Source organism: Sphaeramia orbicularis, chromosome 4 (genome assembly GCF_902148855.1).
Source record: "Sphaeramia orbicularis chromosome 4, fSphaOr1.1, whole genome shotgun sequence".
NCBI lineage: Eukaryota > Metazoa > Chordata > Actinopteri > Kurtiformes > Apogonidae > Sphaeramia > Sphaeramia orbicularis.
Window position 1 is genome coordinate 46,646,930 of NC_043960.1, and position 16,895 is coordinate 46,663,824.

At 39.1% G+C, this 16,895-nt stretch overlaps 1 protein-coding gene across 1 annotated transcript in view; it reads right to left on the reverse strand.

Moving 5' to 3' along the window:
* Positions 1–16,895, reverse strand: part of faf1 (Fas (TNFRSF6) associated factor 1) — an 83,533-nt gene that overhangs the window by 44,756 nt on the left and 21,882 nt on the right. The window contains exon 8 of the mRNA XM_030132588.1: positions 12,667–12,753. Coding sequence (XP_029988448.1) covers positions 12,667–12,753 — 87 coding nt within the window. The remainder of the gene's footprint in view (positions 1–12,666; positions 12,754–16,895) is intronic.

The window sequence follows — 16,895 nt, forward strand, 5'->3', positions numbered from 1 at the left end:
TTATTATTAGTAAAGTTGCTTGACAGTGACACAGAACACAGAAAAAAGATGTGTATGAATGAAATGTTATTGAACACGCTTTCAATCAAATAGGGTGGAAAAGTAGCTCTGACGTAATTGAGAAAAACATAAACTCTCAGTTTATGGCAATATAAGTTCATTCTCTGTAGTCCATTATCATCAGGAACTCACAAAAAGGAAGTTAGAGCGCTGTATAATACAGTGTCACCTTCACAATAGTAATATCCTGAATATATTGGATAACCTGTTTATAACAAGTTTAGCCCCAGGTTACACATGTATTAACATATTGTTTCAACACATCCATACAAAATCCTGAACAAAGCTTTGCTCGTCTCGTCATCTCTCTAATCTGGGGAGCACCATGATAAGGTTTCTGTGCACCTGCATTACCTGTTAGTGCGGTTGCAGTTTATAGTAAGAGAACATCTGACTAATGAGCTCCCAAATCCAAAGCCAAGACTTGAATTTTCAGCAATTCTGCAGGGACTCATTACAGTCAGCAAGCCGAGGTTAAACCCAAGAGACGACAATGAAACAGCAAAGGCTGATGCAGTTTTCAGAGTAAATTTAGATTAAATCACTTTTAAAAAGTTGCACATATGTTTTTAAATTGATTCCCATTATGGTACACAGTGAAGACAATATTTATAGTTATAAAAAACATACTTCTTTTTGTTCACATGGTGACTATTCATATCAGCAGCGACAGCAAAAGGCAAGACTTAAGTATATCTTAAGTCGTGAAAGCACTAAGACACAATAATGCAACAGTAAACTGGCTGAAATGCTAATTGTCTAGAGCAAAGCAGAAGCCCCAGATGTAAAGAGTTTTCTGGGAGAGTGCACCTCTGAACGACGGGTCGAGGCAGGGCAGGTCGCCTTGGTGTCATAATAAGCAGAGAAGGTCCCTGTGATGTGCTCCATTGTCAGGTGTTAAGGCGACACAAAGAGCAGCTGGACATGGTTGAATCAGGAGACGATTACATGCAACGCCAATTGATTCTGAAAAGGGCGACACACCGAGTTTCTTCTTTTCTGTCTCTATTAAATAGTGATCCTCTACATTGGCCTCAGCTTCTATAGCATGAGAGAACAGTGTAACCACTAGACCTTGTCAGCAAAACAGACTTACCAGTGAGCGCTACTGTGTGCTTGGCACTGATAAGAACCACAATATCTGACAAGCTGTTCTATCTTTTCACACTATCTTATCTATTCAGTGTAAGAAAGTGAGTTAGCAACAGCCAATGGACCGAAAAAGCAGTCACACCTTTGTGGCAAAGCTGAATGTATGGCAGGTCTGTTCATAGTGAGTCCTTTGAAATCACAAACCCACATCAGAAAAAGTCAGGACAAACTAAAAGAAAAACTAAAATTAAAGCTGAAAACATTCATTAACAAATTATCTTTGATCTGTATTATACCCAAAATAATACAAGAGAATACAATTCAACATTTCACCTCATGAAATATACTGTTTTGATGGCAAAGCATTTAACACTTTGCCATATTGTAATTTATTTTCACAACACTTAAAATGAAATGAGAGATTGAATTGATCAAATGTTTAAGGTAAAGTTCCAGCAAACTAGTCTTATGGTGTACAACAGTACATGGTTTTCATTGTGACAATTTTTGTTTCAAGATGCTCCACATAGTATTGGGGAATAGTTTAGTAACACACAACACCCTGTTCTCCCTCAACTAGGCCTGTTTCCATTTTTATTTTCATATTTGTTGAAATATGCATGGTTGAGTCTAGAAGGGTTTTTGTGATGAAAGCAGCGTGTTGCTTCAAAACCTCAATGTACTTTTCAACATTAATGATGCATAACACAAGCGCAAATGACCTTTGACCCTAGACCATGCCAGTCCTTGGCTTATGGATGCTTGGTAAATGTCTGGATGGTCCTTTTTGGGTTCCATTACAAGACCTGGAATACTAATTGGCCGGAGTACAGTCCACATTTCCACTGAGTAACAGTCCATCCCAGATGCCTCAGAGCTGAGACGTCGATCATGTAGAGGAATACCTGATATTTACTGGACACAGCAAATATAAGGTATTCTTTTGGCTCAGTAAAGTTTGGCCTTGTATTTGTAGCTGTAACTCTGTACTGAAGAGGTCAACATAGGTTCTCTACAGCTGGCCTGATCCATGTAGGTCTATCAGATCCAGGTAAGCCACTGTTCCTGATGCTGAACCACCTGAGGAATCAGCAAGAACAGGTGTTTACACTGTTATTTAATCATTTTAGTCATTACTAGTGCAAAATTGTCCTGTCCTAACTTGTGTTGCAGCCTCAATGTGTGAAATGGATGCTTAAATGAAGCATGAAGTACATTATAATATCACTGCTTTCTTTTTTTAATCTGCATTTTCCTAGTTTTTCTTATTTGAGGTTGTATATATTTGTTGTTTACATTAAAGGTTAAATATATAATACGTGTGTCTTGGGTTTGTGAACAGAACTGTTTAAACTTGGCCCCTTTCATCTACTTAGCAATTAGGGAAACAGAGATGAAACACAAACATGTCTGTTTTGCTCTGAGCTCAGTCTCTCAGACAGAACTACAATCCGTTTAAAAGCAATGAAGTGAGAATAGCAGCTTCAGTTTCATATTGTCCAACCCATAAACGCTGTGCTATTTTGTCATTGGCTGGAGGTACAAATGCAATGTCTAAGGTCCATGTTCCCAAACACAGAAAACCGAGAGGAACATGGGATATTCAGGCAGAGGTCAATGTCTCTACAGGTGAATACACCTCTATACACTGAAGAGAGTCAGAGAAAGAGGAATAACAAAGATACTTATTGTAAAAGTCTTTATGCTGCAGTGTTTTAAAATACTTTATTTTCAGGTTTTTTAGTGTGTAACACACAGGGTGCTGTCTCACTAGTCTTCAGAGGATATGGAATGATTTTAAAATTTATTGCTGCCTCAAAGTGAGTAGATTAGGTATAAAGTGAAACTGGTTATTATATTGACCACTGTGTTTTCAACTCCCACTAGCTCAATAATAAAGGAGAACATATGAGAAAAGCAGTATCTCCCCAGATAAATCAAAAATGAATAATATCCAGCTGAGTCCCTGTTCTTTCTACATGTTATCTTTAGCAAAGGAAATGTATTAAATAGAGGAGATGGACGTGCAATGTTGAAACTACACAAACCAAGGATGACATCAGCCAACACCGGAGACACTGAGTTTGAAAGAGTACCTCATATCTTTCTCAACGTCAACAATAAATGTATTAGAAATTTTTCCAAAAAAATAATAAAATAAGGAAAAATATGACCTTTCTTCTCAGGCAATTAAAACCTGTCCTATGAGGCCTTTCACTGTCAATCACACCGGGCAACGACACAGATAAGAGGACACTCAGATTACAGAAGAAACAGATTGTGTTTCTGTGTTTTACTAATTTGTAGTGAGTGAAGTCTTGACAATGACAAGTGTGTAAGTATTACAGTAAAGACAGCTTAGGAATTCAGGAACACCTACGAAGAACACTTAACTGAATTGCCTTGAAAATACTCATGTAACCCAACTCTAAGTAGTTTAATACTCTGGTCCTGATTATCTTTGGCATATCCATATGTCTGTAAAAACTTAACAACATAATGGAACAAAAAAATATCCTACCAACAGTACAAATAAAGTTACTAACTTTTTATTCAACAAAGGAAAAGAAAAAAGTCTATAACTGCCTTCAAGAAGCTTTGGCTAATTGAAAAAGGACAGAGACATGAATAAGTGCTAAGAAAAACTAGTGTGTACTGAGGCAGACAAAGACGTAACAGGGTCTGAGCCTTTCCTATAGGGTGTGAAGCAACAGGCCCAAGTCTATTCTGTCTATTCCGCGATCGAGTGGCAATCAAACGTGAGAATCTTAACAGCGGCTGTCGAGAGAATCCCCATAAACCCTTTACCCCCAATACTCACAATGAGAGGCTTTCGTCTAAGAGCCTAATAAGTGTATAAATAAAGTTGATCACTTCCCCTGTCAAAGACAGCCTGGAGGGTTTGGGCTGACATGGATGCAAGTAGGGGAGGTGAAAAGGGAAAAAAAATGGGTTGAGTGCCTCTCAATCCTCTTCTTTGCTTTGACCCGGTGGCTTCTCCTGATGTTGAGGTACATAAGTGCAGCTTGGCGGCTCAGCGGTAAAACGTGGAAACAAGGCTGAAACGCCGCAGGGCACAGGGGGTGGGGAGTGAGGTTAACCCCCCCTCAAATGACCCGCTCCCACATCTCCACACAAAGGAACTGGCTCCTCTTTTTTGGATTCTTTTAATTAACACTTGCATTGAGGCTCGAAGCTTTCACAGGCCGATACAGGGAAAGAATTCTCTCTCTCTCTCTCTCTCTCTTTTCCCCCTCCTTCTCTCCCTCTCCCCTTCAACCCTTTCTTTCCTTCTCTACCATTCCTCTTTCTTTTTTCTTTCTCTCCCTTCATCCTTTTTGTGTTTCTCTTTTTTTTCTTTTCTGGTGTAGGCAGTGTTTGGATTAGGTGTCTGGCTGTGAGTGTGAGATAATTACTACTGACAGCTGCACAGACACCAACCACAACTTCACCACCTTAGTCTAGTTTCTCTTTGATGGAATAAGGGAAGAACAGAGAGAGAGAGAAAGAGAGACAAGAAAAAGGAAGAGGAAAAAGGAATCAGTGAGGAATTGTGCTCAAAGAGAGAAATAAAACAATTTAAAGGAGAAGGTAATGGAAGATAACAGCGCCCCACCCTCTCCACCTGTGGCTTTTCTTCTGTCAACTTCCTTCATGTCTTCCTCAAGTCTCTCCTGATTTGATACTCATCTCCAAGGCAGTGGAAGATATATATATATTGTACAGAAATCAGAGGATGCTGACACTTTTACCATATATCACAGTAGTTTTTAAGTACTGGGCCTTTGTGGTTTATTTTACTGTAAGAATTACATAACATGTCATTTCAATAGGATATTAAGAACAACTCGAATTAAAGAGTACTTGGTTGTGCAGTGTAGTGCAATGTATTCGATTAATTAAGCACAGAGAGTATAAGAAGTGGACAGAGCCAATGTGACATGTCTCATTGGTTTTGGACTGCTGCTGTTAGCTCTTTGAAACCAGGGATGACTATGTTCAGACAAATGGGCAAAGGTGGCATTGGTGAACTAATGCTAAATACTAGTTTATGGACACAGATTAACTTCATCAAACATTTACATGACAAAAAAAGTGATAGTCTTGTTGAAGTAACTTATCAATCACAACTACAGTAGAGTTGTCTCACAGAAATAAATATGTTTTACTCAATAAACAAAAGTTCCAAAACTCAGCAAGTGAGTTGTCAATCACACCTATCAGTCAACAGGACAGGAAAGACATAAAAGCCTTCTATTAGCCCTAAAATCTTATTCACAGAGGAATAATTAAAAAAAAAAAAAATTGGTCAGACCAGAATGATTCCTGAAAAAGGGAACCAGTGGTAGTCACTGGTACTATAATTTGAGATACTTCCTCAGTGGAATGCCTGTGTTTGTTATGAAGCATGCCTGAAAGGTATTTACTGACAAAAACTTCATTTTAAAAAGTAAATGTGATGTGGGACTGTGTCATTGCATAGGTGGATTGTTACTGTATTTGCATTGTTGCAAAAAGAGTTGGTTGTGGTTAAGTAATTGAAGTTGCAGGAGCTGAAATCAGGGGGGAAAAATCAAAATTTGAAACTCTCAGTCAAAATCAAAAGATTAAATATAAATACAGATGAACCTGACACCATTTTGTGTCATGGTGGAAAAGTGACGCCACTTTTCCTAGTTTCTGTGTTGAAATATGGAGTAAAACTGAACCACCGTGTTCAGTACATCTAACAGAATCTGATCATTCATTTTCTGAACCCCTTAATCCTCATGATGGTGGTGGGGGTCTTGGAGTCCATCCCAGCCACCATTGGGTAAAGGCAGGGTACAAACTAAACATGTCACCAGCTCCCCACAGGATGACAGATACAGAACAACCATTCACTGTCACATTTGTACCTATGGGTGGTTTAGATTGCCCAGTTAACGTATTAAAGCATGTCTTTGGACAGTGAGAGGGAGACGGAGAACCTGGAAAGAACCCACACAAACAGAGGAAGAACATCCAAACTCCACACAGACAGACCACTGTACCACTGAACTGCCCAGAATCTGTGGCTGTACTCAACCCTCCAAACCTTTTGGAAACCCAAATAGAAAAAAGTTATTGCATCCCAGGGTAGATTTCGTACAGTCTGAAAACACAGGCAAAGTATAGAAGGTTAGTCTTACATCATCTAACACCACTTGAATTACAATATGTTGAAGGGTAAATATAGAATTTTCACCCGGTGATGCTAAGAAAACAACAATCACAAACTGTAGCTTTAATTGCTGTGATATAAAATTATGGGTATGCACAGTAAATACGTCCACTGGATTCTCTACAGAACTTCACCTGGCAAACAGCATCATAACATTTACTGCAGTGTTTTTTTTCCACTATGCTATGGAAGATCCATACAGTTAGATGAAATTAAAACCAGTGCACCAGTCCATCCTGTATAATGGCCAGAACTACTCAGAGGTGAAGGATTACACGCACACTAACAAATAATCAAATGGGACAGTCGTAACGTGACGTGAGCTCTGCAATGCTTCCTTCAGGTGTACTACTGCGCCTTTAAGTTAATGATGGTCTAAAAGAGTCCCAAACTAATGACAAGCAGCATCCTCTTCCTTAAATAACGGCATCCACAGGACTCAAGATTGCAGCTTCACAGGAAGAGAACACAGAGATAGAAAATGAGACCGACAGACTACTCTGTGCTGAATGTCACCTTAAGGCAGCCAATTGCACAAGGAATCAGGATTCTGCCTGAGCTTACTGCTGAGCCCTGTTGCTACGGAAACCACCAGCCCCCCTCCCTGCCGCCCTCCTCAATAAACCCCTGGTTCCATAGGCCCCTATCAGGTAGAGGAGGATTCTATTAATGCCAGCTGGGAAATGGAGGAAGGTTCTGGCCTACAAGGCAAGGCACCTCCGAGGCTCTGCAGCATTAATACATTTGCAAACACCATGAAACACTGCATAAATGTCAGCAATTACTGGCTCCAAAGATGGGTGGGCAGTGTGGGGGCTGAGGAGATGAGGGGACATAATAAGGATGTCCCACTGCCTGCCAATCACTCCAACAGGTGTGGAAGAGCGACTGTCAATCAAGATGGCTCCAATGAGAGGCCTGTGTGGAAACACAGCATGTCCTTGTGTTTGGAGGGAGCAGCAGAAAAGGAAAACGAACAGCGGAGGGAGCTAATATCCTTTTGCCTTGTAAATCAGCTGTTGCCAAGACCCCTATTCTCATCTTCAGCTCTGTTCAGTCGCAACACATTTGAACACTTTGACAAATCCACAAGAATCAGGAGGAATTTGAAAGGCTGAACTAGATCATGGTGTTTGCTTTACTAGAGAATGACTGTTTGATGATTATACTGTTGCCTTTGACGGTTGCAAAACAGAAACACCTTTAACCCTCAAAGACCTGAAAGTATCTACTGATCTAAAATGTTTAAAAACTTTTTACTAATAATCCTATGAACACAGTGAGACAATTCAGGTAAAATACAGTTTGTCATCTTTTCATTAGTTGTCAAATGGCTTTTTCAGATGCATACATAGTTTCTGTAGTGAACGTGGAAACACTGTTATTCTCTGCAACATTGATTCACCAGTAAAACCCATATAGTTACAAATAACAGTGGCTGCAGACGATTGTCTTTATGTAGAATTAAGGATATATTTTGCTGAAAATGTCATGTTTCCTCCAATTTACTCTGGTTTGATATAATATCATTTGAATTTACTTTGTGTTCTTCTAACAACTACATGGTCAGTAAATTAAATATAGGAAAATACCTGATTTTCACTGGAAAAATGCAAAAGACAGTATTATAATAAATGGTAAGAATGACTTGGTAATGGTTAAATATAGAGAAAAATCCATTTGGAAGTCTCCACAAAGAATAGTCCTGGATCTTTATGGGCTACAGAGATAAATGACTGATATAAGTGATCAGGGTTTTCTAAGGTGCGGTCTATGGGGGGGGTTCACCTGAGCCAACAAAAATGCCAGATGACAATGCATAGAGCCCTCTACCTTTACAGTCATACTTGATCCAAGTCCAAATCTATTTACTACTAACTGCAGTTTAATTTATTCATTTCTGTAATGGACATCCTACACAAACACCTGATAAGACAAAGGGAGCGCAGTACCAGATTTAGATGCAGGTTTTCATCAGTAGTCCCAGGGAAGGGATGCCCAACAGAAAACAGGCAGCAAACACACATCCGAGGTACGAACTACAGCTGAACGACTCATCCAGTCACAATTACAATAACAGATAAAGTGATGAAAGTCAAAGGTCCAGATATAGGAGGATTTAGGGTGATCTAGTTGCATACATGGAAAAAATAAACTCTATTATGATATTCTGAATTCAATGACAAAGATGAATATCGAAAAGTTATTTTTTTTATGTTCATGTGATGATTGATAGTAAAAAGCTACATGTTAAAGTTGCACAGACACATTTCAAAATGATTAATTCATGTATTTTCCATGACGACCAAGCATGTAGACTCATAGAAATCACAAGTCATCAGTAGTAGTTCTGGCTCCAATGTCAATCTGACTTTTTCACCATATCATGCAGACTAGTGCTACCACCACTACTAACTACACCTGGGATGATATTAGCAAACGCACATGCACACACACATCATAAAACACAAAGTATAAATCTACTCTTGCGTTCATTCCTTCAACAATCCCACTAATATAATAATTATGTACCATTTTTTAAGTGTCACAAGAAAAAAGATGTGAACATTTTCAGACAATATTGGAAATAATTCTAATATTTCTAATTCTAATATTAATGGCTGTAAATGAAAAGGCAGAATGTGCAAAGCCTCTTTTAGGGGGCAATTACAACTATAATACGGTGAAGGTTCAGGACATTACAGCTGTCTCATCGAGGAGAATTTCACTTTTTCCTGTTCAGTATTTAACTTTTCTCTTGCTACAGTCTGTGTTTAACGTAAAAATTTACATTCTGTATGGTCAAATGTTATGTGGAAATGCGTATCATGTTTGACTATTACCTAAAGAAATTCCTGATGGTGTTTAATAGCATTCTATATCCTCAGAATAAACAATGAAATGTTTTAAATTCCAGCTTAAACCAGGTCATCTTGATCAGGACACTAGAAATGAGCATCACCTCATATTACTACTGCTTCAACTGCTTCCTCTTCCATTCAACTTCCATAGTCTTACACCACATACAATAACACAGTGTACTGAATAAACTGATCTGTTGTTCAGTGCTACCTGAGCATTATCCTTACTGATCCAGTTTCAAATCTCCACAGAACCTTGAATAACTCACAGGACAATAAACAATGAAACACATTGAGCGGACAGTATCAGGGAGACTGACGTAATGCGTAACTACTGGTTTCTCCGAAAGGTGAGAATTTCTTTCTAACAAACTCATTTCTTATCCTCAAACAATACACAACGGAATCTAACAAACAAAACCACAATTCAAATACCTCCTGCTCAGAGACAGAAACCACTGACAGAAAAACTTTTCTCAACCAGCTGATCAAAACTAGAAGAAAAATATTTATACATGTAAAGATTTTAGTTTTATAACTTGAGTTATGACAGTGTAATTCAACAGATGTGACTGTTGCACTGATGTGGTAAACCAGTTTGTGCAACTCCACAATGAGCATTAAACTGGGAACTCCTGCAATATCTGTGCTAAAGTCCACTGCTGTGACGTTATTAGATAATACTGAATACCTGTGTATGAAATATTTCATAATGAATCAATAAAACTAAAGTAAATAAAAGTATTTAATTTAAATTTTTAATACTAGTCCAGTTTTCATTACCATAATAAGACTTTCTAAGGCAGCAAAGAGGCTGGAAAAAAAAGAAGCTATTACATTTCTGTGCTTGTTTGAAAGAGAAAATTTACAATATGAGCTTGAAAAAAGTTTCTGGACATTTATTATTTGTGAAATTGGGTTTCTGTTGATACCAAGCATATGCTTATTTATTTAAAATTGCTTGATCCTTTTTTTGTAAAAAAAACAAACAAAAAAACACACACACACACACACATATATATATATATATATATATATACATACAATAATATATTTCCAAATTAGACAAAATATCATAGTATTGGTCAAATAATATCAGCATCTAAGACAGAAATGAAAACCATTAAGTCATTAATGTTTGCCCATGTCCACACAGTTGCTACTAAAGGAAAACTGAGGTTTGATATCCAGCCCTACCCACAGCAGTTTATGGCAAATACACAAAAAAAAACCTCCCCGCACACAAAATGTTAATGCCATAATGCAAACAGTTCTCTTGCACACATAGAGGTAAAGCAGAGTTAAGTCGTAATCGATTTTACTGCAAGCATGCTAGTGTGCTGAGCTAAACGTAATCTGGGGCCTGTGGCTGCAATGTTTATTGGCCCAAACCCCGGGAGATGAGACGGGGCTAATGAGCTCGACACTAACACTGGCTCCCTACTGCCTGCCAGGCCGGCCAAGCACCAGCCTTTCTCTATTAATACCTTCAGACGTTTCAATAAGAGGGCTGTGGCGAGAGCAGAGGCCATTATTACATTTCTGTCTCAGTGCTTTTTAATATCTCCTCATCCAGGACACATAGACACTGCAGATGTGTGTTATCCTGGTGCTGACCAGGCCTGGACACCACAATGAGACGCAATTTATTCATGATTCCAGGCCCCAATATCCTCACCTACATTACCAGATGAACAGGAGCTCCATGAGACCTGGTTCACATCCTTTTTAAAAAGAAAAAAATTGCAATTGATATAGGCTACACATAAAGGCTTCAACATACACCTACGATATTGACTATAAGACTTTACTTTTTATATGTCACAGTTATTTTAGACAATAATGGAAAAGATATTTAGGGCCAAATAAAAAATGAATACTGATAACTAATATAACTGACATTTGACCAGCCAAAATAAATGACATTTTTCTATGTTCCTATGATCAGTCATTCATTGCACATTAGGTAATCATTCTATTATTTGTCTTTAAAGTACACTGTTTAATTAAATATTTCCAAAAGCTAACCTTCCATTTGATTCATCATTCAATTCATTTAGTCAATTTATGGATTGCATTAAATTTGTTGATGGGGAAAACTGTACAAGTTAGAAATGTCTCATTGTTTTTCATTGGCTTCATTGTGTTTTTCTCATCGTGTTCTCTGACTTTCTGTATGTTTGATCTGAAAGTCTAAAGCTGTTTTATAAGCATCGTTGAACAGTGCGTCTTGGTTCGACTGAAACCTTGAAAACTGTCATACGGCATGGACAATCCTTTAAAATAGAGATTATACCAAACACCCACAAAGTACAGTCGGGTCTGTGGGAAGGTTAGTATTTTTGTCACATTCCCTGGGTGTTACTGATCATACAGCAATTTTCGACAATGCTAAGACAAAGCTTACAATGACAAATCTGAATCAGAGTAGTATGGTCTGTCTAGTGGTCACTGGTTTTACAATAGCCTTCTTTAGGCCGTAATAGACCAAAGAAACACAATAACCCTTTGTCCTCTGTCCTCGGGCACATTAATGAATATATGGGATGCATTTGCTTTCACTGCTTAAATCTAATCCTTCAAGCCATAAAAACAGGTGCAGTTATTGTTCATCTAGTTGACGTTGTGGGAATGTGGATAAAAAGATGAAAAGACTGTATCGTCTATAGAGGAAACAGGCAGTCATTATCGACCACAAAATGAAAAATATGTCCTGTCACATAAAACAGAAATACAAAGTCTACTCGCTACAGTAGAGTGAGTTCAAGCAACGGGAACTCAGTATCTGACAACACTTAAAGTCAACAGCAACACTCAAACCAAACAACAATGGCATAGATCTAAAAGGAAAACGTTAGCCTGAGGTTAACACAAGAATGTGTGCACAACAGCTCCACAGAGTAGCATGATAAACCATCCTATACAATTAGCATGGGAACACATATGCTGTCAAAGAGGGGATGGCACAAAAGGGGTCAGAGGGTCCTGGAGGTTCTGTATGAGGTCTGCTTCTGATCAGCTTGACTGTGTGTGGGATGAATGGGTGGGAAGAGCGACCCGGGGCCGAGGGAGGTCAGCGGGACTCAATGATGTGAGCTTTAATGTCCACAGATAGAAGGCACAGGACGGGATCTGTCTTTGACATCTTAATTAGTTTCGACATCTTACTTCCATGCCTCTGACAGATTTTGTCAGATGGTTTTGCTGCTTTTGGCGTGGATAACACAATGTGGAACAGTTTTTACTTTGCAAGTATAGAGATAATGTAAATGAAAACTCTGTAAACCATTGGACGTGAATCTGTGTTGGATACTTATTCATCTTTTTAAGGCTGCCTTGCTTCCAAAAAACATGGGCAAATTATAGGCAGCGCTTATTGTACACATTAAAGAGCTGGTAGATCCCCTGTTATAGTTGTAGCGTAGTACAGTTTGGATGTGTGGTTCTTACAGAGTCATCAGATGCTGATGCTGGCCATCCCTCCCACTGTTGATGCCGCACAGGGATGTTGGTCAAGTCTGAAATGTTCCTCTTCACCTGCAAATACAACATGACAGAACTTTTAGGACTATGTTCAAAGTTTTGGTATCAGAGCCAAGCAACAGTCATGTTTCACATGAGTAATATAGAACAACAGAAAAAGGTTTACTGAAACATATGCTCTTAATGTCTTGCCTGGTAAAATAAAGGTTAAAATAAAATAAAACAAGTGGAAAAAGTAGGTGGAGCTTATTAATAGCACCACCCCTCCTACATATAGATATCCCGTCTAGTCAGGGATTAATGTTGAATGACAAATTAAAGATAATCGTAAACTAGATTAAACTAAATTACTGTACTTTTTGGGTAGTTCAGTCAAACCAAGACAAATATTATTCTGCCCAAGTCTTAACTTTAAATCTAATCACATGAATCAGGTAAATAGTCTTCAAGAAATCAGTTGGACAAATTTTCTTAGTTCAAATTTTCAAAAATTTGTAAAAAGAAAAAAAAAGAAAAAAAAAACAAATTGAAATTGAAATTCAGCCATTAAACTGTACACTGCACCTCTCCTAGAAAATGTGTGTTGAATTTGAAAAGAGTTCGGGTGAATAGTCTTCGAGAAATCGTTGGATAAAAATCTCAAGAGATTATGATCTCCTGAGATTACTATTTTTTACTATTATATTATTTTTTGTATTATCTATATGGCAGGTGAGGGTATATAGATAATAATAATTTAAAAGATGAATACATGGCTCTAAGATAATCAGATCCCAACATCCCAAATCTGGGGGAAATGGTATGTTAGTGTGGGGAAAAAACAGGACACATTAGTTCATCTGTCATTTCGATCATATATTAAAGCATCCAAAATGACATGCAATACATCGTCGATCAAAAACACAAGTGCATTTAGACTCCTCCCTTATTTGGCATTTTCTCCTCCTGCTGAAAATTAAATGAATACTAATGTTTAATAAGAGCTTGGATCACACCTGCACTTATTTGAGTTTTGATTAACAATGAATAAAAGAAGCATTTCATCAATAAAATGAATATTTAATGTTAATGAATAAACATTAAATCAACAGTATTTCCCTTCTGACTTCTAAAAATGCCTCTTAAATTTATGTCCAGTGTTGGTTTAAATATAACTGTTTTTAGATAAGGACACTTTCCAAACTTAGGACTCTGTTGCTCATTTTAACCTGATCCATTTCTAAAGGAACCTTCCCATCACTGCTCTTAATATTCACATAACAGTAGTGAAAAAACAAACAAACATCGATTTGTATTTTCTTTTGCAGACATCTGGTGTCTCTTTATATGGCTCTTTATCACACATTAAAATTATGGAATGGCTCATTTTTATACAGTAAATTCAGAAGCAGTTGTAAATGGCCTCAAAGTACTCTCCATTCTGCAGCATAAGGCAGGCAGAGAATGAAGGAGATGAGTCAAAGGAAAGGAGGCGAGGAAAAAAAAACTGAAAAAAGACAGGCAGAGTTATCGGCATTCTTCAGATGCCACAGCTAATGCCCAGCAACAACAGCCCCACACTCTGAAATGAACAGTATTTCTCTGCTCCCATTCATGCGCAGACCTTGTATCTGCATTACTTAATAACAATCCGCCGCTTATAAACAGTTAGCAGCGCCTGTCCCACCCAGCGCCGTGTTACACCGCTCACTGAGTTGTTGGTTTAAAGCCCTAACGCCAGCCTGATGAGCGCCGGCCGAAGGTGATCAAAGCCCTGTCGGCGTCTGAGCGCTGGCAGCCGTGGATTCTAGTGAATTTATTCTGCCGAATTCTGCCCTTCAGGCCTTGCAGGGGCTGGACACTGATGCTGAGAAAACTATCTATTGTGGTGCAAAGATCCCCCCGCACGGGTCAAATCCTGTCTTTGTAAAAAGAACTGAGGAGAGATGGATCCTTCGGCATATGCAGGGGTGCTGGTCACGGAGGTGGAAACTTGAAGAACGCTACAAACACAAAGTCAAAGCCAACGTCAAACACAAAGCAGGAAAGCAGCTGCAAAACAATGAACTATGAAAACTGTGGGGGCGACTTGTCTCAGTGCTTGCACCTTAACATTCTAATATTACTACTTCACATCTGCATATGTACTTCACAAAGAAATCTTAAAATCTGAAGTAAATACATCCTATTTAATGTTACTCATCTTTCAAAGAAATTACATCTTGTGCTGAACCTTCCACAGAAAAGCAATTCACACTTCAAACAAGCTCAGAAAAAATAAAACAACAATAATAAGTGGCGCAGTCCATCCTTTGTCCTTCTATTGTAAATCCCACCGCACACTACTCAGTGCCAGCCCTTATGAAGAGGAGCTATGGCCAGGATAGCAGACTGGGGTCAGAGCGGGTGGCCAGTGTTATTACAGAGTGTAATATCTATGTTTGACCAGCCGGACTACAGGGATTTGACTGACCGGCTGGCTGGCCGATGAATAGAGGGGAAAAGGGAAGAGAGGAGAGGCATAAACACTAGTAATGAAGAGGCTGCAGTCAAAGGTTAAAGAAGCATCAGAGAAACAACAAACTAACGCCCACCACAGAGAGAGTGAAGGTGAGAGGTGGGGGAGGACGAGGAGGGGTGCAGAGGCCGACAATAAAAAGGCACCTGGCAGAGACAACCTGACTGCACCACAACTATGCTGAGGCTCCGCCCACCTGAACAACACCAGAGTTAAGTGTGATGTGCAGTGCTGTCATCAGTCTAATGCAACTATATCGAAGAAAAACAACTTTGCTTCTTGAAATGAAAGAAGCCAAACTTTTTTGTAGCAGCACAGCACATTGCAGAGCTTTGCAGTGTTGATGTTCTGGCCACAGCAGCATCATATGAAGAGCAATACTGTCTCATGCTGCCCCCTGTCTGCCATGACAACCACTTCACTGATGAATTAGACCAACATTCAAACAGTCCTTTGACTAACATATTTTACAGGGGAAAATATTAGCTAAAATGCCTTTAACCTGAGACAGCACATAACTTTAATAATTTGCTGTGACAAATTGTGGAGCAGTAATAATGACATAATGACAACATGAGACACCAGAATATATTACAGTCCATCTTGTCTTTATGAAGACCATTTAATACAAAAATGTAAATGAAATGTAGGTTGTTGTATTAATATGAAACATGGTATTGTGGATATGTGTACTGCTGAGATGAGGTAGGGGTGCATAAGCCAGTTACACACAACATAAGTGGTGTGCTGAGCTGCTGGGCAATTCGGCTCACAGAAAAATTAATGATCCAATCATTGTAAATGCCAATTGCCTGTAATCCCTGGCTGGAAGCAAATCAAAGAGAAGGAAAGGTTTCCGTTAAACAGTCACAAGCTCTCGCTCTCTTTCTTCACCTCCCCTAAGCACCAGATGCCTTTCTTTGAATCCTCTTTCGATCCAACCTTTCTTTTCTCAGCTCTGCAGCCCTAGTCTGTCTTTGGTTCCTATATGTCTCCCAGCTGCGAAGCAGAGATGGGGCCCGGGCCTAGGCCTGGGGGGGGGGAAATCCCCAGGACAACTGGTCTGGTCACGGACAACTCAAGACCCAGCGGCTCTCCCTATTCTACCCTCTCCTTCCCTGGCAAACATTTGCTCTCCAGCTTAGCTGACAAGCTAGCCAGCAACTTACCCCGCACTCTTGTCTGTTAAAGCCAATCAGAGTCTACACAACCCTGCGCTCTGGAGATGGAGAAGAAAGAAGGTAGAGAGGGAACACTGAGAGAAAGATGAGGGGAATGAAGGGATAGAAAGGGAGGGGCAAGGGCAGTTCTCTGAGAGCCACAAGGCAAAGCCAGAGCCTTAGGCAAAGACAAACAAGAAGACAGGACTCTCTCCCTATTGATATGCACAAGCAGAGACCATCAGCTAGTCTGCAGCTAAGACAAAAGGAGAATGGAGAGAGAAAGGTGCTCTGTAGTGGAGTCCATATGTGTCTGAGTGGACACAGTATGAGTAGAAAGGGGAGTCAGGCTGTCTGAATATGGTGTTACTTCTTTGTTGCATTCTCAAGTCCTATAATGATGAGACAAATACTCTCTCTTTCCCTTTTCTGTCTATCCTTTCATGCAAAAACTCAAAAATGAGTTTGTGATTATGAATCATATAGGTTATCTTCCATAACTAATTAAATTTACTAACTGCATTTGGATCTGTGGCTCA